This window comes from Pyxicephalus adspersus, chromosome 7 (genome assembly GCF_032062135.1).
Source record: "Pyxicephalus adspersus chromosome 7, UCB_Pads_2.0, whole genome shotgun sequence".
Lineage (NCBI taxonomy): Eukaryota > Metazoa > Chordata > Amphibia > Anura > Pyxicephalidae > Pyxicephalus > Pyxicephalus adspersus.
Window position 1 is genome coordinate 67,158,522 of NC_092864.1, and position 27,191 is coordinate 67,185,712.

At 40.1% G+C, this 27,191-nt stretch overlaps 1 protein-coding gene across 1 annotated transcript; it reads left to right on the forward strand.

Annotated features, from left to right (window-relative positions):
• The first annotated feature begins 21 nt into the window (after window positions 1–21).
• Window positions 22–27,191, forward strand: LOC140335862 (uncharacterized). Its single transcript, XM_072418851.1, has 9 exons — window positions 22–70; window positions 3,240–3,306; window positions 21,403–21,459; window positions 21,644–21,712; window positions 22,017–22,070; window positions 23,100–23,237; window positions 23,847–24,307; window positions 24,392–24,522; window positions 25,604–27,191. Exons 4-9 carry the CDS (start codon window positions 21,644–21,646, stop codon window positions 26,194–26,196), a joined length of 1,446 nt encoding a protein of 481 aa, XP_072274952.1. The 5' UTR covers window positions 22–70; window positions 3,240–3,306; window positions 21,403–21,459; the 3' UTR covers window positions 26,197–27,191.

Here is a 27,191-nt window from a genome sequence, read left to right on the forward strand (position 1 = left end):
GCGGAAGGGGCGGGGCTTAATGTCTGTCAGAGAGAATAGGAGAGCGGGCACCGGGCAGCGGCGTACCATGGTGAGTTCTTCCCGGGCTCGTGTTGTGCAGTGTGAAGGAAGAATGTACGGTACCGGCTCTAACTATATATACACATAGACTTCATTCACTATACGAGCACAGGAGGAATATATAGGGAGTACAATGCCTGGGTTATCACATTCATGTTTGTGTTTCCATGGAATGCGCATGTGGTAATACAATGCACATGTCATGCTCTGACACTATCACAATGCCATGCACAGGTTCAGCATTATTTATGGCATGAACTAGATTTTTGGGTGCTGAGCTGCTAGTTTAAAGGACTGTTAGAGCACAACTAAAATGAAAAAAAAAAATCACACCTTTAATCCCGCAGGTCCTTCAATGGCGCTGGTCCTTCCCACGATCCCGTCCCACATCCTCCTGGGTTCCTCTTCTACCCAACGCCAGGCGCCGCCATCTTTTTGTTACATCCCCCTATCTGGCACTGGGCAGGGGTGAGATTGGGCGACGTAGCCGCTGTGAAGGGAAAAGAAAGAGAGCCCATCTCACTGCCCATGTGTGAGATTGGCATCTCTTACCCCTTGCTGGAACAGATGGCCCTTCTGGGCATGCCCGAGACTAGGGCCTGTGCAGAAGGAGCAGCCAGAGCCCGGAGTGCATGACGTAGGTATCTCCCGAGGCTCTGTGCTCCTATTAAGTCTTGATCGCTGTGGCTGTGCTGCACTTAAAGAAAAAAAACATTTATACTTTATATAGAAGAGTTGTCTACACCTCTATGTAAAGTAAAAATGTTGAGTTTAGATAGGCTTTAAACAAAGTGGATAGCATCGTGCGTACAGTTTATTGACGGCTTGTGTATGCGTGAGCTTTTGGCAGGGTTGTTACATCTTATACCCCCACCACTACCCCAAAATAAAAAAAATCTTGGAATATTGATTTACTAGTACAATAGGGGAGAGTGGGCCCGGGGCAATTGCTCCAAATAATAAAGTGGAATTAGAGTCTTACTTTACAAAATAAAGGTGCTTAATGTGGAACAGGACAGGTGAAGTCCCTTCTGCAATAACATGTCTTACCTGCCTGACCAGAAATATGTGGAAAAGCTGTCAATCCCAAGTTCCCTTGTGTGTGCCGGGATCAGATAAACCATCCCCACTCCCAGCTGCGTGGAGTTATGTCAACCTGGCATGGCCAATCAAGATTGTGGCTGAGCAGAAGGAGAAAGGAAGTTGGCGGCACCCTGCAAGGGAACACGTATAGGTGAGCAGTGTTCTCCCCAGCCCATTTTATCTGGGTGCACCACCCAGCACTTTTCAGTAACCACCCGACTGTGTTTGGGTACTGAAAAGTTGGGTGACAATACAGGGGCTACCACTAGCCTACAGTTTTTTCCCACCCAGCTTAAAAAAATTTCTGGGTTGAACACTGGGTGAGGCTGGAGTTTTTAGTTCCGCTTTAAGGTCATCTTCAGCAGCTCTGGCAATCAACCAAGGATATAAAAAAAGGTAAAACAAGATACACAACCACAGAGTGTTTTAAAAAGAAAAAAATAACTTTATTCTTTTTTTAACAAATACTTACCTTTGCAGGATCAAGCAAGTTGCAGCAACGTGTATATGTCCCACGATGGTTGGATCTGTGTCCTGTTATCTGGTTCAACGGTGGTTGGTTGAATGAATCTAAACAATGATCACGTTCTGTGTTTAGCCAATCACGGCAGAAGAAAACATCTTTCTGTCACAGTGAAGACCGCAGCTGACAACTGAGAAATCACTGATCCATTGCAGATAAACCATCATGAGACAGTACATAATCGCTGAATCGATCGTCATGGGACATATACACGTCGCTTGGACCCTGCAAAGGTAAGTATTACAAAAAAGAATAAAAAGATTTTTTTTAAACAGTGTGTTTTTTTACGTCATCTTTATCTCTTTCAAGGAATGTGTCGGGGATACTATTTTTTCCTATAATCATTCCACAGGGTGAGGGGGCAGACATTAAAAGGGGCTTCCATATTCCAAATAACCCCCCACCTTACGTTATACTTATGGGGCAGGTGTGAGTCTGGTTTTTGCCAAATATGGTGGGCTACACACTTTTATCTTCATTGCTTTTTTGGCAAACCAGATACCAGAAAGACTCGCCTTAAGAAAATATTGAGGACATGTCCCCATCTTTCCAGCATTTCTTTGGTGCCTGCAAGAGGTGGTACACTATCTGTATACTCACCAAGGTGTTGGGTCCAATGTTAACTTCGTTACTGGTGTGGTTTTCACATTGTAGAATACTTCAATGATTTCTTATGGAGGACAATTATATTGCCAGTCTGAGCACCTAGTCAGTATAGATTATTTTTCCTTAAAAGTGAGCACTGAAATTGACTAATCTAACCTATCAGGGTCACTCCAGTCCCTATAATGCAAACATTTTTTCATCAGACCATCCTGGGTGATCTGCCTCTGAATTAGGAAAGTTTCCTTCATTTATTGGTAGGATTTGATGGCATGACATTTTGTTAAACTGGGGAGCCTGCTCCTCCTCTTAGTCATTCTAGAACAGTTTGACGTAAGATTTTTGGAAGATGCTCAAAGGCCATGGGTAAGGCTACGTACACCCGTCCAATGGTTCTCGGCCTGGGGCCGATATCGGACGGGAATCTGGTGTGTGTACAGTGCCATCATCCATCGTCCGAACGACTGTCCTGGCGGATCCATGGAGGGGTGCCGCTCCGTTCTCCCCCTCCTTTCTCCACAGGACAGTACGGTATGTACAGCACTCGTTCATGCATCGTGCAGTCAGCCGCTGGAAAGGATCGTGAAAGATTCTTTTCAACGACAAATATTTGCACGTAAGCCACTGGGTTCAGCAACACTTGTTGAACAAGGGGATAGAGGTACAAAAGCAACTCTGGCTGTGTTTCCTACAATATGGGTAGCTAGGAAGCCTTTTTCCCACAAGATCTATCATGGGGGGTTTCTGGGTATCCATCCTAGGAGGTTTTTCTGATGCTTGGCCTAGACCAGAATTTGCCTGTCAGCTTCAATTGTAAGTCTTTAGTAACTCCTGTGAGCTGCAGATATTCCACAAATTCTCTTTGGTGAGCAGGGTGACTACTTGGGATCAGATGAGATCTCTCAAGTAAACCATCCTCAAGGATTCCTGGAAATGTGGTTTTTGGGTAATTACTTTTTTTTTTTTACAGTGTTTCCTACATTTTTCTGCGGGCCCTTTGTACTGCCCTCTTGGTGGACAATCTGTTTGCCATACAGGTAAATCCTGAAATTATTGTAGCAACAGATTTTAGTATGAACAAAGACATTGCCCAGACCTAAAGTGTTTTTCCTACAAGCTAAAATGTGATTTCTCCAGCCTCATGTTTGAGTTTTCCAGTTCAAGAATTGTCAGGATCTGATAGTAGCCTTCTTCTTGAAATTCAACATTGCTAAACCCATATCCTCGTTGGACAAATAAATTGGATTCCTAAACAGGAATAAATGATAAATCGTTTCATGCAAGTTGAGATTTTTAATGTTCCCATATTAGATCAAATAATAAGATCATCTTAAGGAGTAATCTTAAGGTTTTGTATAGAACCACAGAAAGGCTAGAAAAATTGGAAGAAGCATGTGAGTCACTTTAGAGAATGATTTATGGGACAAATCTATTCAGGCCTTAATTAGAGTATCATTATCTTTAACTCAAAGCTAGTACATAATACATTTTTATCTAATATTCGAGAGATAATTTATGGTGTAATAAATGTGTATAGGATGCAGACTTGATTCGTTTGCTTTGTAGATGTGTATTTAAAGTGAATTTAGAATGTAAACCCACAGGTTAGTATATTATGGGCTATTTAAAGGTAGCTCACTAAATAGTTTATCTGACACATTGGTTACTCAAGCATTATCTGTTGGGTGGTTAGTATTAGTAAGGAAATAGACAATGAAGGAAGCACCGCCTGTTGCAATAGGAATTAAACATATTTAGAATAAAATGGTATTTTACAAGTCTAAAAAGATATACAGATATTTTTTTTCATTAATTTGCTCACCTTGGATTCGCAGACACAACTACATAACTGTACCCAAGTAGAGTGGAAGAGAAGATGCAAGTGGATACTAAAATAGAACAAATATTAGGATTACAAATTTCCCCACCTTTACTTCCCTACTTTCTACTTCATTCTTTTTTTTTTTTTGTGTGGGGTTTGGTAAAGTTTATAATTTTATTTCATAAGTAATATATGCCCTAGAGAATGTGTCCATGTGACCAGGAGGAGAAAGGTGAAGAGCTATGTACTTGTTTTTAACATTGCTTATCTAAGCTATTTCTATGAGAACCTGTCTCTTGAAGGGTACAATAGTTAAGGAACACAAAGAATCACCCTACTCTCCTTACATTTGTAATGTTTATGTTTATAACATACCCTAAACATGATAGTAAAGTAAATATATTTAAGTATCTGTAGTAGTGAGCAAGCATGATGTAATGTCCAATGTATGTTTATGGAAAACTTATGTATTAAAAAAAGCTACTCTAGGGGACAATGGTAGAAAAAGACCATCATCTTCTCTTACCCACTTATCCATTTCATCAATCAAGATACTTCTTTGTAATTTTCTTTTTATTTTCTTTGTGAACTTGCTTTCCATTTTGTATTTTTTGTGTGCCTGAATAAATATATTTTATTGACGAAAGACTTTTTCATCACATGTATTTTTACTTATTTACCTTCTCTTCAGAAATATTAATTTCTAATGTACTGCTTGACAAGATATATGTATGTGTGTATATATGTATATATCCTTCGTGACTATGGAGGAGCAGTAACTTGTTCTGTTGGCACATCTGGAATAGCTGTTTGAAGTCCATCTTTTTAGAGTAGGGAAGACTACTCAGTTATATTACGTGAAACTAAGTGGGCTTTTCACCCCTGTTGTGTTTGGAGTTACAGTTCATGACAGTACATTTTAAGACTGAACAAGTATGGTATGTTATCATTTAATGATAAGTGACAATTGGGATACAGTAAGAAAGTGGAAAGTGCAGGTTTAATAGGCAATTCAGCTGGTATTACTGATAGGATACGTTGATAATTGTTAAGGGTGACAGTAAAGCTTTCACAGGTCTCAAAGAAAACAGTGTTCTGTGTTCTTTTTGCAAAGAGACCTCAATCCACTCCGTGGAAAATAGAAATTGTAATTTAATTAGGAACAAATGGATGGTTGACAGCGTGGATGAGAACCAGCATTGGGGAATTTTCTTCCTCCCAAGAACCAAAATAAATAGGGCTAAACGTTTAGTGCCCCTAGTATGTTGGGCACCCTCGTTTCCAATTATTCCAAACTCTGCTCAATCAGGAAAGTATGGAATAGGAGATGAGTGTGTGTGTGTAGTGGAATACACCAAAAGTTTTCTATGACCCAACTATCTCATAGATTATAATACTGTATATGACCACCTCCAGGGAGTTAGCTTTAGGACGATTATCTGATGTAGATAACCCCATTTGACAGAATTTTAGAGGAGAAATAAAACTTCAGTCAAAGAAAAATGAATTTCTATAGGAAGCAGCAGAAATGCTGGAATGCTTCCAAGAAAACGTATATGCTGTGTGAGATTGCCGGTAGCAACGGGGGGGGGGGTTCAAAGCCGGAAACAGGGCCAGCAGGTTTTAAGCACACCAAGGGTTTATTTCACGTCACTACACACAAAACAGGCAAAATAAAACAAACAGCAAAAAGAAAGCCTGGCCTCTTGGCCACTAATTCACTGTTAGTTCCCTTAACTAGCAGTCCAGCCCAACCTAGTGTTGTTCAGGACTCTAAGGCCCTAACCATATATCTTACAATGGTCTGTGTCTTTACTCACAGTTTCCAGTTCACCTTGGACCTCCTCCCAGCTCAGCAGCCAATACAGAGCCACAGAATAAGCAGGCTGGGAATTAATATCCCCAGCCTAGATTCCAGGATGCATTTCAGGTGAGAGATTTACACCTGATCATACCCAGGCCTCTTTAACTCTCTCACCTGGCCAAGAAGCCTGATACCTCAAACCCCATCTTCAGGTTAAAAGGAAAACTGACTAAACAGAAAAATACTCTGCATAAAACCTGTATCTGGGGCAAATGTACCTGTCATCCTTGACGAAACCCTGTGATTTATTTGGCCAGCTGTCAGTAATTGAGCAACAGAAATGTGCGGGAAGCGTTCCTAGAGGTTTCTTGAGAAATTAGCAATTTCTGACTCTCAGGTCATTTTAACTGACACCAATAATCTTTTTCAGCTATCTGTATGGGTGACATTCTTACTACTGGTCAGCAATGTATTCATCCTTCTGACCATCTCACTAAAGTACTCTGAGAAGTGGATATAGTAATTATAGCAGGGGTTCCCTAAAGACCTGAAGTTATTTCAAGGTGTTCCCCCCCATGGTAAAAAGGTTGAGAAACACTGATTTAGACATTCCAATGACAATTTGGGAATAGTCAATGCAGTCCCTTAAAAAGTCAAACCAGGAGGATATTACTTTGGAAGTTTGGAAGCATTTTATCCAGTGAGTATGACCAGTCCAATAGACCTAAATGATGCAAAACTGTAGAGGTGCAGGCCCTAGCCTGAAAGGCAGACAAAAGCAAGGGGGAAAGGCTGGTCTGGTTTACTGATTAGAGCCCTAATAAAGGTGATGCAGTATACAGCTAGGAAAAAAAATCCTGCTTTTACCATAATAGAAGAAAGAGTGATGGAAATTAGGACCCAAAAGCTTGTGCAGGTTGTGCCACAAAAACATAGGGATTACAACCCTAGCCTCTTGGGACATGCCCAATTTCAGGCCTGCGCAGAAGAGGCTTTTTCTTCAATATGGAAAAAAATGGATACGCAGTAAGATTGGCAACCTTTTCTCCATCTACTGCAGGCTATGTCACTCAGGTGACATAGGCAAAAGAAGGGCAAAGAAGATGGTGCTGGGACGAAGGAGTATTCCAGGATGGCATGCAACCCAATACAGAAACTTCTAAAGGGATCAACGAATCTGCAAAAATAAAGATAAATGATTTTTTTATTTTTTTAAATATTCGAATGAGCACAGCCTTTATATATCGAGTAAAATCAGAGAGATTTACCTACTTTTTAAGGTGGTCTGGCCAAGGATTTAAAGGCTTACTTTGTATCCATTAGATTGCCAAATAAAGTAATGAGGACGGGTTAGATATAAATAGTAAAACGTTATCTGCAAAGGCAGATATTTTAAGTTTATGCAGTCCAATTTTAAGACTTGTAAACCAAGGGATAAAAATAGGTGCACATAACAAAGGGTCAAGGGCCAGGTAAAAAAGTATGATTAGATTTAATTAGAATTAGGAGTAGTGGCTGCAATAGCAGTATGAACACCTGTTGATATATGGCAATTGTGCACAAAACCCGATGGCCTGTTCGAAGAGAAGGAAACAATTGCTGAAGATGATTGACCATTATCTTGGCAAAGAGTGTGAAGTCAACAAAGCAGTAGGACAGAAAGAGAAAAGTAATTTCAGGTTATAGTTTAGATTCAATAGAGAAGTGTGGGTCTCATTAAAGGCAGGCAAAAGTGGGTGATAGTCTGAAATATTGTTAAAGAGTTCCACTAGAAGGGGTGAACATAGGGTTTGAATGGTTTGTAAAATTCTGCCAGCAGACCATTCAATCCTGGGGTCTTTCGGTATAGTAGGCAGTGGATATCAGCCGCCATTACATAAAAGGAGAAAAGGGCATTAACCTCCCTGGCGGTATGATTGTTTTAGTATTTTTTAATGTCAAATCGGTACATTTGACATTTAAAAATACTTCTAATTTTACATTACCTGCTGGTCCTGGCCCCAGATGCATGCCCGCTGCCAGCAAACGTCCTATGCCTGTCCTGCATCTGCATCCCCTAGCCTTGTGTCCCCAATGTTCACACGATGGGATGCGAGGCCAGGGGATTCAGATGCCGGACATTGCCAACAGGACGCAGATGCCGGCCAAGCATCACTTAGTGTACACAGATGCGGGGCTGGCATTGCTGAAGGACACTGCAGGCTTGTGAGAACCAGGTAAGCCCTCAATTCAGGGGGGTTAGGAGATTGCTGCTGTTTTTGAGAAAGTTTAGGCAAGTTTGCTTCCTCTGAAAGGACAAGAGAGCAAATGGGTCCAGATTAGCTTCTGAATAGAGACTAGTGAAATAAGTCTCAAATAAAGCAAGGATGTCGGCTTGTGTATAAACTACCCTGCTCATCATAGGGTTGATTAAAGAATGAATAGTTCAGTTTGGTCCACCATAAGAGCTAGAACTGTGCCTGTGTTGTTACCCCATCTAAAAAAACTAATTTAGTAAAAGGCTGTTTACGAACAAATGGGGGGTGGAAGTGTAAGACAAGAATCTTTGATTCCTCTATTAAGGTTCTTTCATTTTCTTTGTGTGCTGTGAATGTTTTATTATATAAAGAGATACAAGGTTCACTCTATGCTTTTCATAGCCCTGAGGTGTAAGCGTATAATAGCTTTTTCTGTTTCCTAAAACATGTCATCTAGAGAATGCATCCAAGAAGTAATTCAATTTGATTTATAGGCCGATGTATCAAAAAGGTAAGAAGGAAATTGCCAGTGAAGTGATCTTTGCAGAGTGGAAGGTTGGAGCATCATATAGAAATAATGGGTGGTACCCGAATTCCCTACAATAAGAGATAAAATCTTGTTGGCTTTAGAACAAGAATACTTTTTAGCTGAAGGGATTAGGGATCTCTAGGGATTTAAAAAAGGCAAGAGGAGAGAGGCGTTCTGGTTGTCCCCAGCTACCACCAAATTAGGGTATTGATTTTGCAATAATAGCTGTGGTAAGTGCCCAAAAAATCCACATTATGACCATTTGGAGCATACACATTTAAAATTGAATAGGTAACACTATCCAAGCTGATTGTAAGTAACGGGGCTGGGGATCAATATGTTGATCTATAAGTTGGTATGGGAAAGAAATTTTAAAAATGATGGCTTCCACATACCAAAGTTTACCTGGCTGTTTGAAACCACCTACATGCATGAAATAGTGTGTAGGACAGATTGGGAGTCACTAGCTATCTCTGAAGCCTGCAAACTATTCGGCAGTATCATGTATCATATTTTAAATAAAGGTTACCTAACCACAAGATGTTGACTTTCAAAATCAAGGAGGGATGTCTCAGGCTGCCCCTATAGCCTGGAGATTTTTATAGGAGTCCACCTTCCAGGATGCCTATGCAAGCCAATCAGCCATGAAGTCCAGCCTAAGGAGAGAAAAGCAAAAATTTAAAAAATAAAAGTTTTTCTATGTCATGTGATTCAACCATGATACCTTTAATAATTTTTTTTTATTGAGGAAGTTTTAAAATAAAATTACATTAGGTACATTCAACAGATAATTATCATACATCAGAGTAACAAAATATGTTAGGGGATATGAAAGGTAGACAGATGAAAACTATTGGGATTGTTGAGGGGGGGCTGTCCCAAGTATAATGAGGCTGTCCTCATAATAAGTAGGGTTGCTCTATTAAAGGGGGTTAGGTGGTACCGCAAACAGGGAGGCTTTATAACAAGGGAATGTCCAATTAGGGAGTCTCAACCAAAATAGTCCTTATAGGGAGTTAGAAGTTGTCAAAAGGGTGGAGGAATGAAAATGTTGTAGCAAGGGTGTCCAGATTTTGTAAAACTTTTTGTGACGATCCTGAAGGATACTGGTTAGACTTTCATGCTATTGACCCATTTAAATATTACTTGATAATGCACAGATTGTGTTTTCCAGGTTTGCACAATGGTTTGTTCACAAGCAAGTTTTACATACATGGCTAATTTACATTGGGATCTTTGTAGATTAAGCAGTGTAAAATGCAGTAGGGCAAACAAAGGGTCTTTAGGAATCCGGGTCTGGTAGAGGGCCTCCCAAAGTTGGAAGGCCTGTGTCCAGAATCTGGCTATTGTGGGGCATGCTCATCAGATGTGTAGTACACACCTGATGACAGCCCCTTAAACACGTGGCAGGGAGAGAGGGATGTAGGTGTGCCAGCCTGGAGGGGACCATGTACCAGCGTATGAGCACCTTGAGGGTAGACTGCTTTGTACAGATGTTAAAAGAACATGCTAAAGTTGATGCCCAAATGTCTCTCCATTCCTAATTGGTGAGTTATTAAAATGGGAGTACAACAGTGAAATGAGTTTGGGGGGCAGAGGGGTACGCCAACAAGAGCGTTAAAATAAGGCGAGGTGAGTCACTAACCCTCTTCTGCTAATCAGGGAGGCTACCCAGTGGTAAAGCTGCATGTACCAGAAAAATTCTGAATTGGGAATGTAATAACTTTATCTGAGGGTCCCCTAAGAAATAATGGTTTGCCTATGTAGTAGAATAAATAATGTGGTAAAGCCCTGGGTGGTCCAGCAGGCAAAGCTGGCTGGTGACTGAAAGCCCAGCTGAAATCCGGGGTTACGGATTGTAGTGAAGAGATGGAGGTGGGGGGAAAGTCCTATATACGGAGTGTGTGCCTCAGAAGAGGACTCATAAGGGTTGGTCTAAGGTAGGGCAAAAGCCAGAGTAGCATTCGAGCACTATATTGTGGGCACATATGTGTTTCCAGGGCTACCCATAGGGGCGCTGAGCTACCTGCGAATATGGCAGGCAATCGGGCAAGCTGTGCTGCCTGCCAAGTACATGAGATACCTGGTGACTCAGCCAAAGTTAAAGCTTATTTGCAATTGAGTTACTACATCCCTCAGAAGCAATGCATTATAATAGAACAGAAAGTAGGTTAGGTATGGATATATGTGACTGGGAGAGCGTCAGGAGAATGTGATTTGCAAAAACACTCAATTTATATTGGCAGTCACCTAAAGTAATCACACATATATTAGGATTGGAGCATATGAGAATAGCTAACGGCTCCAAAGCCAGTGCAACGAGTATAGGTGAAAGGGGGCACCCTTGACGGATTCCCCGCTCAATACCAAATAGTGAACAATATGTGTTGAGGTAGCGACCATTGGCCATGGGGGAAGAATAGAGTGCTCACAGCTAGGCTGAAAAGCTAGGAGGAAACCCCATTTATCAAAGATAAAGTATAGGTACTCCCATGATAGGAAGTTGAACACTTTCTGGGTATCAAGGGATAGCAGGAAGCCAGAAATCTTGTTGTGATGCGTGTAGTGCACAGCATCGAGGACCTTACGATAGTTGTCCGATGATTGCCTAAGTGGTACGAAACCCACTAGGTCTTTGTGAATCAGCATAAGAAGTGATTCAGCCTGGCTGCCAGCACTGTACAAAGAATCTTGACATCTTTGTTGGGAAGGGATATGGGCCTATAGTTTTTGGGGTCGTTACATTGTTTGGGCAACATGGTGATATGTGCCAATGGGGAGGAGGGGCGGAGGTCAGGGGAAAAGCAGAGGTGATTAAAAAGAGCCACTAAAAGAGGGGCAAGGAGGTTGGGAAATTTTTTATAGCATTGAGCTGGAACCCATCTGGGTCAGGTGCCTTGCCTATTGTAAGGGCCCTGATGGCCTGGATGACCTCGGGCTTTGTGATTTCAGAGTTTATTAGGTCCACTATAGAGGAGCTTAGTACAGGGATCAAGATATTTCCCACCAGAGCCTCTGGCAGGCAGAAAAGCGTAAGGAACTTCTATACAATTTAGTCAAAATGGCACTAAAGCTTTCTGTAACTATTTTAAGGTTAGCCAAATTTGTGCCTGAGGGTAATCATAGTTTAACAGGTGTTACAGTGCTGGGTTCAGCTTTTAGCTTTCGAACCAGCATGCCCCTGGCTTGTTAGCTTGCTCGTAAAGTATTCCATTGGACCAATGCAGTTGTCACTCCACCTCATCGTTTGGGAGTATGTTAAGCTCAACCTGCGCAGAATTGACCCGTTTGCAGATAGAAGGGGTAGGATTCTGTTTCCAGTCTGCCTTTAATTGTGTGAGTCTAGCTGATAGGCTAAAAATCTGCTCTTTCCTCTCCCTCTTCCTTCTAGTAGCCAATTGTATCAAGTAGCCAGGCATTGTGGCCTTGTGGGCCTCCCATAAGCAAGTTGGCGTTTGTACTGACTTGGTGTTTTCTGCAAAGTTCAGCCATATCATGGCCTTTATACATATTAGATTCTTGGGAAAAAAAGAGGAGGGTCCTTGAGCTGCCGTTGAAACCCTGGGGATTCTGGGGTGAGATACAAGAGAAGAGTGATCAGACCACAAGGCCACCAAGATCTTCTCCCTGGTGAATGGTAGATTGATTGGATTTGCAAATAGGTGATCAATGAGCAAGAGGGTGTGTGTGTGTGTGTGTGTGTGTGTGTGTGTGGGGGGGGGGGGGGGGGGGGGGGGGGGGGGGGGGGGGGGGTGAAGTCTTTGGCTAATGAGTTACGTTCTCTCTACACATCCACCAGGCCATACTTATCATTCAGATCGTGATGTACAGTGGATTGCACGGTTGATGGGCGTTTGGGTCGTAATAATTGACCAGCGTTACTTCGGTATCAAAAAGTGTACCTTGCAAGAGGAGATTGTGCCCAGTTGGGACTGCATTCTTCAGATTACAAATAAATGGGGTGCTTTTGTGGAAAGAAATGAAAACCCCAAGCTTCTATTCCCGGAAGGAATCTTGGAATAGCTGAGGAAAATTTTTATGCATATTCTTAGCGTTTGGCGTTTGTTGGGGGGATAAACACAATATGGGATACAATAACTAGGTCAGAGTTAATCATTTACAAAATAGAGCAACAAGGGAGCCCATTCACAACACAGTAAGTAGTGGATGGTTAAGGACATCACTTGAAATGTGAATGGGGGACATGATACCAACATAAGATGGAATGGGGGAAAGGGATGAGGCAGGGAACTGGAGTAGAACAATAGGGTTCAGACATGAGGAACGTGGGAATACCAGAATTCAAAAAAGAGCATAACAGGTAATTCAACCAAGAAATTTTACCCTGGGGGGCAGAAACCATACATGGCCAGGTAATGCTAAATGTTAAGCACCCAATGCACAGGTCTATAGGGTAGTACAAGGCAAAGGGGAGTGGAGGGAAGGGAAAGGACTTGGTTAGGGGGAGATATCCTGAGGAGAGTTCATAAAGAAGAAGTAACTTCACCATTGTTAAAGACTGTCATTTGTAGATGACCAAGAGAAACATTCCTGTAGCCATTGAGGGTACTACTGTTTGTAAAGTTTCCTCATTCTGGTCCTGTTGAGATGCTGTAGCTTTGGGTCCTGAGCGGGTCTTTCTGTACTTTTTCCCCACATACAGTATGTTGCAGACATGTAGAATGCTGCTGAACCAGAGACAGTGATGGAAGTAACAGGTATTTCTAGCTGTAGGCATGTAAAAGTCATAGGCTTCCTCCAGGGTGGAGATGGAGCGAAAATGATTATCATGTAAATACATCAACTTGAAGGGGTAACACCATCTATATTTTACGCCCTGTGATTGTGGAGTGTAAAGAAAGGGTTTCAACACCCTTCTTTTCTGCAGGATTTGAGGCCCCAGAGCCGCAAATACCTGGTACGTATATGATTGAAAGCAAAGCTCCTTCTTTTTTAGGCCCCAAGGCACGATGGATACAGTCAAATTCAAGCCTTTTCAAGGGCTAATTATTCAAGAGCTCTTGCAATAGTGCTGTTACATGGGATGTAAGATCCTCCACCTGCTCTGGTAGGCCGCGAATTAGAACAAATTAGTTTTCCTTTCCTCAAGTCTGTCCAGGGCTACTGCAAGGTTGAACTAAAGGGCCTCGATGTCATGGGCCACCACGGTGATCACGTCAGTTTTGTATTCCAGGTCGTTTATGCAAGAACCCAGTTCCCTGACTTAATGTGAGAGGCTTGTGGCTAGTTTTGTCTTGCCAGCCACCTATACATTCTGTAGAAGTAGCCTAAATTTAGCAAGGAGAGCCGCGGCTCTGACAGTACTCACATCCTCTGGTTCCATGTCTGAGGGATCCCTGTCTTCGGATGTCTGGGAGGCTGGATGGTCTCCGGTCTCTGAAAGGGGTTACAAGGGATTTTCCTCTGGGTGCTGCACAGTCGCCATTTTGGAGCAGGAAAACTTAGGCCGAGAAGATTTTTAGATAGCACCTCCGCTCGATGAATGCAAGTGTCTCGCCATGGATGGCTGGATGAAGAATGGGATCTGCAGGGTCAGAGTCTGTGTGTATGAAGGGTAGAAATGCGCTAGCTCCACTAATAGCGAGTTCGGTTACACAGGGCTGAGTTAGAAGGCTTGCCTGGCAGCTCGCCATCCCCCCCCTTAATAATTTATATACTAATATCTAACATTTCCTAGTATTGGGAAGGCACTAAACTTAAAATAGCACACAAACAATGGTAAAGAAAAAAAACATAAAAAAAGTAGAATCTATTGCTAACAAACAGGTAAGCACCTTAACATTGTCTATAAAACTAATATAGAAAACATACTCAGGGAGCAAGTTAGGATCTAATGCGGGATAAACAATCAGAGTTTTTCGGATGACTGAAGGCATGTTCAATAAGCCCTAAAAAAGGGCTTAAAACATTTTTGGGAGTTCCCTGGATAGTGATGTTTTCCCAGGTAGAGGAGTACAAATGCAAGTAAGCACTTGCAGGCTTGGGAGAAAGCTTGCTGTTTCTGGGGTCACTGCAGCAGACAGTCCTGAAAGATTAATATTTTGTAGCCATTTAAGGGGGGGGGGGTGTCCTGCCTTTTGCATGCCGAAAGGATGGCAGCTCGCCATGCCCCCCCCCTAAATAATTTATATATTAATATCTAACATTTCCTAATATTGGGAAGACACTAAACTTAAAACAGCACAAAATCAATAGTAAGAAAAACATCAGACAAAAAAAGTAGAATCTATTGCTAACAAACAGTTGGGATCCTGAACATTGTCTATAAAACTAATATAGAAAATATACTCAGGGAGCATGAAGGCTTAAAAGCTCAGAACAAGTAAAGATCTAATGTGGGATAATTGGGAGTTCCTTGGATAGTGATATTTTCCCGGGTAGAGGAGTGTAAATGCAAGTAAGCACTTGCAGGCTTGGTAGAAAGCTTGCTGTTTCTGGGGTCACTGCAGCAGACAGTCCTGAAAGATTAATATTTTGTAGCCATTTAAGGGGAGGGTGTCCTGCCTTTTGCATGCCAAAAGGATTGCTTCCATAAAGTGGATAATTGCATGATTCAGGGATGTCAGTGAAACGTAAATTTGAGTGTTGGTTTCATTTAGCAAGATCCTCATATTTATCTGTGAGTGAGACAATGTTGTTTGTGACACTATAATAGACTGGTATTCATGATTTATATAGTTTTCACACACGGCTACCTCCATGTATCCAAAACAATGATGTAGCTCCTCACACCATCTTTTTACCTAGTTAAACAAACTTAACAGTGAGTTTAACAATACCCTAACAATATAATTTGTGAAGTAGCTTGAGGCAACATGAACAGCTGAACAGTTATTTGAAGTAACCTAAATGCAAGTCATTGCATCCCAGAAGCACTTGCATTTGACTTGCTTTCGAATCTGGAATTATTTTATAGCTACTTGTTTCAGTTTTTAGGCTTTAGTCACATGGCAGTAGATCATTTCTACTGTTCATTTAGATGACCATTTACTTTAGAACTAATGTTAGGAGAATTCCTAATGCTTTCAGCTCCTTCAAAATGCTTCTAACTTGCATTGTGCTGCTTGGAGATGTGTTTATTTCCATGTTGTAGACAGAATGGGCCTGATTTTTTAAAGCTCTCTCTGACTGGAGAAAACAGACGACCATGGGAGACCCTGGATGATCCAGCAAACCTGGAATGGATCTCATCCAGGATTGAAAACATCTACCATCTAATAGCAAATGAGTTTGAAGAAATCCATTGCAGGTTTGCTGAATCATCCAGGTGGAGAACAATAATAGTCTATCTTAACCAGTCTTGGGGAACTTTAAGAAATCAGGCCTAATGTGGGAAATGTACCTTTTCATTTAAAAAGCCTGAACTAAGATTTCATAGTTCCTGTCTAAAGATTTCTAGAGACATGGCATAAACCCTACATCAACCATATATACAACAGATGCATTGTAAATAATGTTCTATTTATCTCCTCTCCTGAACAGTATATAAAAGTATATTGCAGAACACCTAACAATGTTATTGGTTTTTATATCTACTTTCGATCTGTACAATTCCCTTCTAGTTTTGTAAACAAAACACTTCTGCTTGTAGGGTGACAGGTCTTTTTGCAGGTCCAGCATTTTCAACCTGTGTGCACTACTGATGAAAGCTTCAAGCTTGTATGTTGATGCTTATAACACCGACATGTCCCGAATGTTGAGCAAATGACTCATTATTGTGAGTATGTGAATATGAATATATATATATATATTAATATTGGGCAGCACGGTGGCTCAGAGGTTAGCACTCGGGCCTTTGCATATATATATATATATATATATATATATATATACGAGGGGTTGCTGAGAAGTTCGTGGCTTTGCTGCCTTCTAGATGAAATAGAAAAATGAGTGTGGGGGTATATGGCAGCCTAACATTTTAGTATGTAACTGTGCAAATATCAGGTCTTTGCGATTCCTAAAACTGTTTTTTCTTTTAGTGAGAAGCTGTGATGGCAGAGGCACAAGCAAGTTTCACGTCGTTGGAGTTATAGGCCGTCATGAAGTTTTTGTTTCTCCAGGGAAAGTCAGCAAAGGACATTCACACTGAGATGCCACCAACACTGGGGGAGAAGTGTCCTTAATACAGCACTGTCAAAACTAGGATATCTAATTTCAAGACATTTTACTGTTGAAGGTGAGCCCTGGAGTGGGCGCCCCCAAACCTCAACTGACCCGGCAACCTGTGATGCTGTCCATGAACTGATTATTGAGGACTGGCGAATATCCGCAAAACAGATAGCCCAGATACTTGTCATCTCATGGGAGCATGTTGGGTTTGTTATCACCAGTATCCTAGACATGCACAAGCCTTCAGCGAAGTGGGTGCCGAAATGTTTGAACAGTGATCAGAAGAAGGAACGAGTTGAAGAATCCAAAGCCGTTTTGGCCCATTTTAAAGCTGCACAGGACTTTTTGGCTAGGTTAGTGACTGAGGATGAAACCTGGCCCCACATCTATGATCCTGAAACCAGGGAACAGTCAAGGGAATGGCGCCACAGCAGGACCCCGCAGCCGAAGAAGTTCCGAACCCAGAAATTGGCCAAAAAAGTCATGGCGTCTGTTTTCTGGAACAAAAACGGTATTCTCTTGGTGAACTACCTACTTCAGGGCTCTAGTATCACCAGACAGTTTTATGCTAACCTCCTGGACCAGCTGAGGAAGGCAAATAAGATGAAGCACTGTAGAAAGTTGACCAAAGGGATGGTTTTTTTGCAGGACAATGCACCTGCGCACAAGTCCAACGTTTTGGCTGCCAAATTGAACACCCTGGGTTTGAAATTGGTCCACCATCCCCCCTACTCACCTGACGTGGCCCCTTCGAACTATTATCTGTTCCTGAATTTGAAGAAACACCTGAAGGGGCAACGTTTTGAGGACATTTCTGACGTCAAAGATGCTGCTGAGAGCTGGTTTGCGGCCCAACCAAAGGACTTTTATTTGAACGGTCTAGAAAAGCTGCAACTACGCTGTACCAAGTGCATCAGTCTAAGGGGGGAATATCTTGAATAAATGTGTTTTTTCATAACTCTGGCTCTCTTCTTTCTGGGCAAAGCCAGGACCTTCTCAGCAACCCCTCTTATATATACAGTGAGAGAAAGAAGTATTTGATCCCCTGCTGATTTTGTATGTTTGCCCCCTGACAAAGAAATTACCAGTCTATAATTGTAATGGTAGTAGGAGACAGAATAACAACAAAAGAACCCTCAAAAACCCAGTGCTCAAAAGTCAGAATTTGGCGCATTGTAATGAGTAAAATAAGTATTTGATCCCCTATCAACCAGTCTGGAGACTGGTAAGGCCACTCCAGGACCTACATGTGCTTCTTTTTTAACCACTCCTTTGTTGCCTTGGCTGTGTGCTTTGGGTCATTGTCATGCTGGAATACCCATCCACGAACCATTTTCAATGCCCTGGCTGACGGAAGGAGGTGCTCACCCAAGATTTGATGGTACGTGGCCCCTCCATTGTCCCTTCGATGCGGTGAAGATGTCCTGTCCCCCAGAAAAACACCCCCAAAACATAATGTGTCCACCTCCATGTTTGACGGTGGGGATGGTGTTCTTGGGGACATAGGCAGCATTCCTTCTTCTCCAAACATGGCAAATTGAATGATCCCAAAGGGCTCAGTTTTGGTCTCATCTAACCACAACATTTTCACCCAGTTCTCCTCTGGATCATTCAGATGTTCATTGACAAACTGCAGACAGGCCTGTACATGTGCTGTCTTGAGCAGGAGGACCTTGCGGGCTCTGCAAGATTTCAGGCCTTCATGGCGCAGTGTGTTAGTGTGGGACTATGGTCCCAGCTGCCCTGAGATCATTGACAAGTTCCCCCCGTGTAGTTCTGGGCTGCTTCGTCACCGTTCCCATGATCATTGCAACTCCACAAGGGGAGATATTGCATGGAGCCCCAGACCGAGGGGGATTGACAGTTATTTTGTGTTTCTTCCATTTGCGAATTATCGCGCCAACTGTTGTCACCTTCTCACCAAGCTGCTTGGCGATAGTTTTGTAGCCCAGTCCAGCCTTGTGTAGGTCTACAATCTTGTCCCTGACATCCTTAGACAGCTCTTTGGTCTTGACCATGGTGGCTAGTTTGGAATCAGATTGATTGATTGCTTCTGTGGACAGGTGTCTTTTATACAGGTAGTGTAACAAGCCTTACAGAGGGTGCTCCTAATCTCAGCTCATTACCTGCATACAGTAAAGTCACCTGGGAGCCTGAAATCTTGCTGGTTGATAGGGCATCAAATACTTATTTCACTTATTACAATGCACATCAAGCTCTGACTTTTGAGCACTGGGTTTTTGAGGATTTTTTTGTTCTTATTCTGTCTCTCACAGCTACAATAAACCTACCATTACAAATATAGACTGGTAATTTCTTTGTCAGAGGGCAAACATACAAAATCAGCAGGGGATCAAATACTTCTTTCCCTCACTATATATATATATATATATATATATATATATATGGGTCTGGATGACTCCTGTGGTGGTTTGTGGCTGCTTACAATTTAAAGTAGCTTGTCTACCTGGCTTTAGTAAGGGAAGAGACTTGTTACACCTGTTTGATTTACATCCTACATAGACAAGATAAGTCTTTTGAAATAAGGATGTTTTTTGAAGTAACTTTTTTTTTTGCTTGAACTTAATTCATTTCATGGAGCATTGTCTATTCTCACAGTGACCACTAGGACATGTCCATGCTCCTTGAAGATCCTTTAACCTTATTAAGTTTGTTTCCTTATAACAACCCCCTTATGCTTTCAAAGATATTTTATAATCCTTGACCAATATGAATCCCTCTCAAGTTTGTGAATACTGTCCTAAATTTGTAGATATAGTTTAGATTTTTTGAATCTTAGGAATGATTTAGGTAAACCTGACTTGTCGTTGTTGTGTGATTGGTCTGTAAATCCAATTATCCTCAAAAGGATTGTCTCTGTGGACGATTGGTGTTGCTGAGTATTCTATGTGATCGATCTTCTACACAACATAACACATTCATTAAACAGCGCCTGTTCAGTGTCTTGCATGCTCCCCAAAATAAAGTTCTGGAAAAGCATTGCCATGATGTATTCTGCACAAAAACAAAAAAGTAAGGGTTATAGGGGAAAAAGTATCCCTCTAAAATTAAAGCGATGCTCTTATATTCATAGCGTAATTGGTCGAAGGGTTTTCATGTGTGATTGTGATGTGTGATTTTCATGTGCTAAAATATGGGTAATTATGAAAATTATTTGGTATAGAAACCTACTTTTCATGTTCATGGCATAGTGGCAGGATATCCAGTACAGTTCAGTGCTTATCAGCAGTTGGAGTAAGTAAGGTACGTTGTCATGTCCACCAGTGGGGCAGGGACAGGTAAAAAGATGTTTCAGGGAGCAGACCTCATCCTATTACTTTGCATGCCTTTACACTATGTACTTAAAAGTATTCACTAACCAGTTTATTATTATTTATTTATTTACTGTAGTTTTGTTGTTTAATGTTGTTGAAAAATACTTACAGCTTTCATGTCCCTAGTAAGATATATCACATATGTAGGATATACCACAGCTGTGGTTTCCACGTTTCTGGTAACTTATTTGTAGTTATGCCCCCCATCCATAGCTTCACAGAGACCTGTAAACATTACTGTTCCCTATTTCTAACTAACAACCACAGTATCCCAGGAACATTCATTGTGTTACTGTTATCTATGGTTTAGCTTGAAGGTATTCCTTTCCTTCTCCAGCCTATTACAGTTCCTATAAAATATCACTTCTGCCTAGTTTATATAGTGTCTCTAAAAATTTCACTCTGATAACTGAGCTACCCTTGAACATTTTAATGATATAATCCTTCCCACACCTCCCTCTGATTCCTACGGAACAGAATAACCTATTTTGTGGTTTGGGTAATACAATGCAGATGGTCAATATGCAAAGCTCTGCATAAATTAGGGTATTTGTTATTTGTGTTGGCTGTAGGTTTCATTTGCTCTATTTTTGAATAAGTCCCAAAATAATCTAAATGGTCAATACATATATGAAATTCAAATTTCATATTTTCATTAGTTATCCAAAACCTTCAATTATGGGGGAGCATGATGGCCCAGGGATTCTCACTCTTGCCTTTGCAGCCCTAGGTGAATAATCTCGCCCAGGACACTATCTGCATGGAGTTTGCAGGTTCTCCCCGTGTTTGTGTGGGTTTCCTCTGGGTACTCTGGTTTCCTCCCACAATCCAAAAAAAAACCAAAAACATGCAGTTGGGGTAATTGGCTTCCCCCTTAGACTGTATTAAGGACATATGACTGAGGTAGGGACATTGGATTGTGACTTGATTATGGATGTTGTACAGCGCTGCATAATATGTTGGCGCTATAAAAATGCTGTGCAATAATAACAAAGAGTATGTTACTTAGTGATGGTATGTATACTGTTTGTAAAGTAAAGTTTATTTTGCATTTTAAATTACCCTTTTGCAACTTGTGTACTTCACAGTTTATTACATCTGGCTGCAAAGCATTGTGGATCTTGGAGGTTTGAATTGTTAGTTTTCTGTTTGTGTGACAATCATGAGAGGCAAAGCTGGAATTAACTTAGTGAAGCTGCATATTTGGGTGATTAAAGTGGGTGAAACCTTCTCTAAAGCCAGACTGCTCTAACTCTGTGTGACATTTCATCTACAGATTGACAGCCCTAACTCAAAGTGTGAGCTGGATGATGTAAAAAGTACAACTAAAAAGGTATTCTTTTTTTTTCTCATTCGAAGTGCTTTTTATTTTTCAGTAGTTCATACTGTAAAATTAGGAAATTTTGAATGCAATCCACATATGAGTTTAAATGATATATCTTTTTCTTTCCATATATATATTTTTGCACGTGTGTATTTATTGCGGAACAAACAGGTTTGTGCTTTTATGCATATAGATGTCTCAAGATAATCCTCAGCCAAAGAAGGGCCCAAAGGGTATCCAAGACAGATCATTTCCTCGAGAGGTAATTGGTATTTTAACCTTTATGTTCACTGAAACTCTTCTCTGTTAACTTATTTTTTTTTAATGTATGAGTTTTCTGTGGTCAATGTTTGGTCAATGTGGCCAATGCCAATGTTTTTTTTTGCATCTGTGTTCCCGGTTACAAATTACCCATTATCTGTTCTCCACCAGTATATGTTACGTTACCTTCTCTCCAGACTCCCATCCTTTTGCTTTTCATGCTTTCCTTCCTCTTCCTACCCTACTTGCGTCTCTTTCTTTCACCTAAGGTGTGCTGTTGACATTGGAATTTTGCCTTCTTGCAGAAAAAGTCACGGTATTCAAACATCGGACTCCACACAGAGGAGAGAAACAGGCAGGTGTGTCCTTCGCTTTCCCTGTCTTGTCTATTATGAATAAACTGTTTTGAGACAAATAAGGGGATAGCTGTTGTGGTCCACATTGTTACTAATGTGCAGAACGTGCCCTGTGACTGCTTGTGCCATTGTCTGTCTTCAACCTGAGTGGTAGGCTTAGGGATAAAAAAAAAAAAACAGCTGAAAGTGGTAACCCTGAGCCACACTGGGGGTAGCTAAAAAAGTAAAAATTAACACTTACCTGCTTTATCAGCGTCCTCCAGTGTCCTGCCATCCTCTTGCTGTGTCCTCTTTGTTGATCTGTCCCCCAGCGAGTGCGTTGACATTCCCCAGGAGTTCCCGGTGATGTTGGTGCATACAGCCGTCGCTAGGGGCGCGGTAAATTTCAAATTATTTTTTATTGCATTCAATACAAAATAACTGTATTGAATGCAAAGCACTGGATTTATATGTCTGAAAGCAGTATGTTGTCTTTTATGGAAATGTATTTTACAGTATAATATAATAGTATGAGTATAATAAAGTTTGAAACACAAAATCATGTGAAAGTTTTTTGTTAAATTTATTAAGTTTTTTTATTTTTTATTTATTATTTTGACATGATTTTGTGTTTCAAACTTTCATACTATTATAATAAGACGTAAAATAAATTTTCATGAAAGACAATGTACTGCTTTTAGACATATAAATCCGGACAGAAATGAATCGCCCAGGAGGGTGAACTGATCACTGTTTCCTGTGAAACCCTGGCTACATATTGATCCTCTGGTTTTACTCAAATCTAGCTTCCCCACCTGGAGCTGTGAGAAAGCTTCTCTGATGAGTATTAAATATGAAAACATGAAAACCTTTACAGATCTAACTTTTTGACAGATATAACTTTTGTAAGCAGTCCTACTTACATCTATGCAGTAAACAATCAGTACACAGCCACTGATCTGAATCTGCTTTTAGTTGTATGTAAGTGAATCACTTTCACAACTTTCTAAAATGCTCTTTTTACAAAATTATTTTTTTCTTTTTTTGCCATAGAAGAATTCTTCAAAACATGGTAAAAATGTGATTGTTGAAGGACATAACAACTCCCCCATTTGTTTAAGACCAGCAGCAACTGTAGCAAAAATGGAGGGTACTGATAACTTTCCTGACCCTTACCTCAATACCAGAAAGGTAATGAACACTAAATCTTGTTTATTATATGTTATAATATCTCTTTTGTAGCTATCACTTATTTGTTTTTCTTGCTTATTCAAGATACCCAATGACATAAGAACATAGTTACCAGACGTGGAAGATCGCTTTAACTAGCCAAACTTTTAGACACTTTTAAGATCACCATATATGTTATAACTGACTGTTCAGCTTTGTACAGTCTTCTTTAGAATTACCAAAAATTGTTATGTGTGTGTTGAGCTTGGGAATGATCAGTTGGGCATATTAGCATCTGTGCTTATTTTGCTTTTTTTTCCAATTCCATAAATATACTGCTACAAAGTACGAAGTATTGATTGTGCTCAAACTAACTTCCCTTTAAAGTATATGGGCATTCCTACTGATTTATGTGATCCAATTTTAATTTTGAAACTTTGCTAGTTATACTTCCAAATGTATCAGTGTTATGATAGACCATTTGTTCTATGGAGAAAACTAGAGCTGTTTTAATAGCCTTGCTTATTTTGTTCTAGGCATCTTCCTGTTATAATATTTTTTACACCTAAGAAGAACGTTTGCTGTAATATTAAACAGCTTTCCTATTTTTTTTTTCCGGCTGTTACACAGTTAATTCCAATTGTAGATACTTGCAGAATTGAAACTACTCTTGCACAAATGGGTGAAAATAAAATGGCTAACACCTCAAAAAAAGTAGCAGCTGGACATAAGAACATAAAAAGGCGGGCTCATGAGGACAATGAGATATCTGATTTTGAGAGAGAACTAATGAACGAAAAACATCACAGAAAAAAGAAACCGTTGGACCCTAGGCATCGTCTTAGGAACGCCAAATTTACTGCACATGAAAACTTGATCCTGGTGGAGAATCTTATACCAATGTTTCATAAACTCGCTGGCAATAACTTAGCCACCACAGATCCCGCCTGGAAGCATGCAGCTTGGTTAAAAATCACTGCAGCTGTCAATAGCTTGGGTGTTTATCCTAGGCATCATGAACATGTCAAAAAAAGATTTCATGACATTAAATTTGCCTTGAGAAAGAAAATGTCAGATGAAGAGCAAAGCAGGTGATTCATTTTTGAATGATCCCTATGTTAAAGTTGTTTTAAATTACTTAATCTCCTCTTTAACTTTCTTTTATTTTTATACAGGAGATCAGGTGTCAGTGTACCAGGTAAAAAAATCATATATCATGACTATGAAGAATTGTTAAAACCATATATTTATAAGGAATCATTTATTGGAATAGATGGAGGCTATAATTCTTCAAAGCATGTTAAAGGTAGGCTGTACCAATAATTGGTTTGTTTTGCTTTTGTATTTCTTAAGATGTAAATGTACTTCACTTTTTTTCCATGAATATTCCTCCACTAGACACCATCTTCATCAGTTAACTCTTTAGCAAAATGAAACTTGATGCACTTTCCAGGAGTTGGATATCATACCTGTGCATTTGTAAGCACTCAACTTCTTATTGGTCTTTAAAGCCAACAATCTCATAAAGGACAAAAAAAGATGTATATGGTGGTGGGGGTGCATAACCAAGCTTTAGGTAAAAAAAAAGTGCTTCTATATGTTGATCCACTGAATGTTTTGACTACGGGTTTTCACTGAAGGTATGTTCTGCAAATGGTTTTTCTAATAGAGTTGCTTCTATTACTGGAAACTGTAAGAGACGTATTGTCACCAACAATTATACAATTATATTTGTTATGGCCACTCATAATTAATTGTAACTAATATATGTGAAAAAAGACTGCACACCTGATTTTTTAGATAACCATCTTTTAAAATGCTGATAACTTTTCTATTATTCTGTCCATTAAATTTGTGTAATTTAAGGTATATGTAAAACGAGCATTTTGTTACTGTTTGTCAGGTTGTTTTTTTTTGGCTATCTGATATTGGGGGGATTACCCTTCACTTTAATTGCTAAATTTTTCCTCTTCCTGTTCTGTGAAAACTCCGATCCCTGTCCCTCTTGTCAGATTGATACTTTTCAATCACAGCAGCCACTGCTCCTTCACATGATTTATATCCAGCTGTAAAGTCCATGGACATCGTACTAGTCTAACTATATGGGGCTTACTGACCATGTGCAGCTCTAAGGAGACAAGAGAGGAGGTGCAGAGGAGGTGACTATGAATCTGTTGAGGAGGAATGGGGTTACCTAATGGAGTGAACAGGATAACTGTACTTTGAGAGTATGGTTAGCTTTTCATTTTAGTCCCATTGAAATGATCACAGGGACAAATTATGAGGGGTGAATAATATGGTTTGTAACTACACTATGCAAAATTTTAAAAAATTGACTTCAAAAACTTTGGAGATTAACCCATCTATTGTTGCTATTCCCTAAACAGAACAACCTGGAACATTACTCCTGTACTCAGAGAATTCAAGTGAGAGTGGACTTTCTGTAACTGCTCAGGGATTAGATCTAGACACAGAAGATGAAGAAGAAATTACCACAAACATGGATGCCCCTATAACTTTTTATCGACAACACACTTCTCATCCAATTGGTAACTCTTCTGCAGCTGAACCTTTCATTCACTGTGCTAACTCTATTGCTCCCGAAAGCACTGGAGTAGCTGATTCTGATGTTACAGATGCTGCTGTTGTTCCTCCAGCTCCCTCATTGCACAGGAGTACGGTATACCACACAAGAAATATGGATCATCAGCAGTATGTGTTTGATGTTCCACAGAGTGAAAGATTGCAGGACAAACAAAAAAGCCATCGCAAATGTTTAATGAACAGACTTGATGTTTTGAACAATCACCTCGCCAAATTTAATGCCTTGTATGAGCAGCAAATTGCCACCACTCAGATATATAGACAACAACAATTAAATTTCATGTGCAAACAAAATGAACTGCTGACAGAACAGTTATCTAAGTTGGACTCAATAACTACTCTTCTTGGTGAAAGGAACAACAGCAGCAACATCTGAAATTCTTGTGTAAAAAAAAACTTATGATGTTAATGTTTTGTAAACATTTTTCATAAGGTTGATTTGTGTTTAGGAGCTGTCTTTGTAATATTTTTGTTAATTTAATTGTTAAATGTAACATATTCAGATTAACTACCATACCATACAAAGGGAACCTAATTTTAATTTAACATGACACATGTTATATTAAAAAAGCAATATTTAGATTAAATGATATGGGCTCAGCATGTGTGTTGAAGAAGTTCTGGGTCTATAGATTTCTGTTTATAGTACAGACATCTTTAGGAAGCCCACATTTTTATTTTTGCTAAAAATAGAAAATATATGTGTTTTTTTGCTCCATTTCTTTCCTCCATGTGCCAAATATTAAGCACTATTTTGACTAGAGTAAGAGTTAGCAGTGTCAATCCATAAAACATATTGAGTGTTTGTGCAGCAGAGAAACACAGGTTTTGGGTCACAGTGTGCTCTAAAGATTTCCTGAAAAGGCTACATATGAAAGGCTAAATGAGTGAGGCCATATGTTTTACTGATACGTGGACATCACACACAGTTTTGCATCACATTAGCCTTCTGATCTATTTCCTTTTTGTACACATACATATATGTAATGGGTAACAAGGCCACCAAGTCATATTTATTTTCTGTTTGGCAGTTTTTGCTACAATGCATATTGATGTGTTCATAATATCCATAGTGCTATTTAGTTCTTGTTTAATTTGGTCACATGCCCTTAGCAACATTGTATAATTAGAAACTGTTATTTTGAATAACCTGTGCTTTACCTTGTAGTAAATACAGTTGTTGGCCATCTTAATTATTTATTTATTAAAATGAAAGGTGAAATAATGGCTACCCAATGTAATTTAGTCCTCACTTTTTGTCCGAGTTCCATTCCTAGGACTAGGCCGGTACTAGTACTGCACTAGCGGGTTTGTGTCACCATCTTTAAATATTGCACACTGTATTGTTAAATGACATTATTTATACCGTAA

Bases quoted from the DNA above. Each gene is read 5' to 3' on its own strand.
- LOC140335862 (XM_072418851.1), top strand. From the start codon at position 21,644: ATGTCTCAAGATAATCCTCAGCCAAAGAAGGGCCCAAAGGGTATCCAA. The intron at 22,071-23,099 runs GTGTGTCCTTCG...TTTTTGCCATAG, and splicing joins CAGAGGAGAGAAACAGGCAG to AAGAATTCTTCAAAACATGG. The intron at 23,238-23,846 runs GTAATGAACACT...GCTGTTACACAG, and splicing joins CTTACCTCAATACCAGAAAG to TTAATTCCAATTGTAGATAC.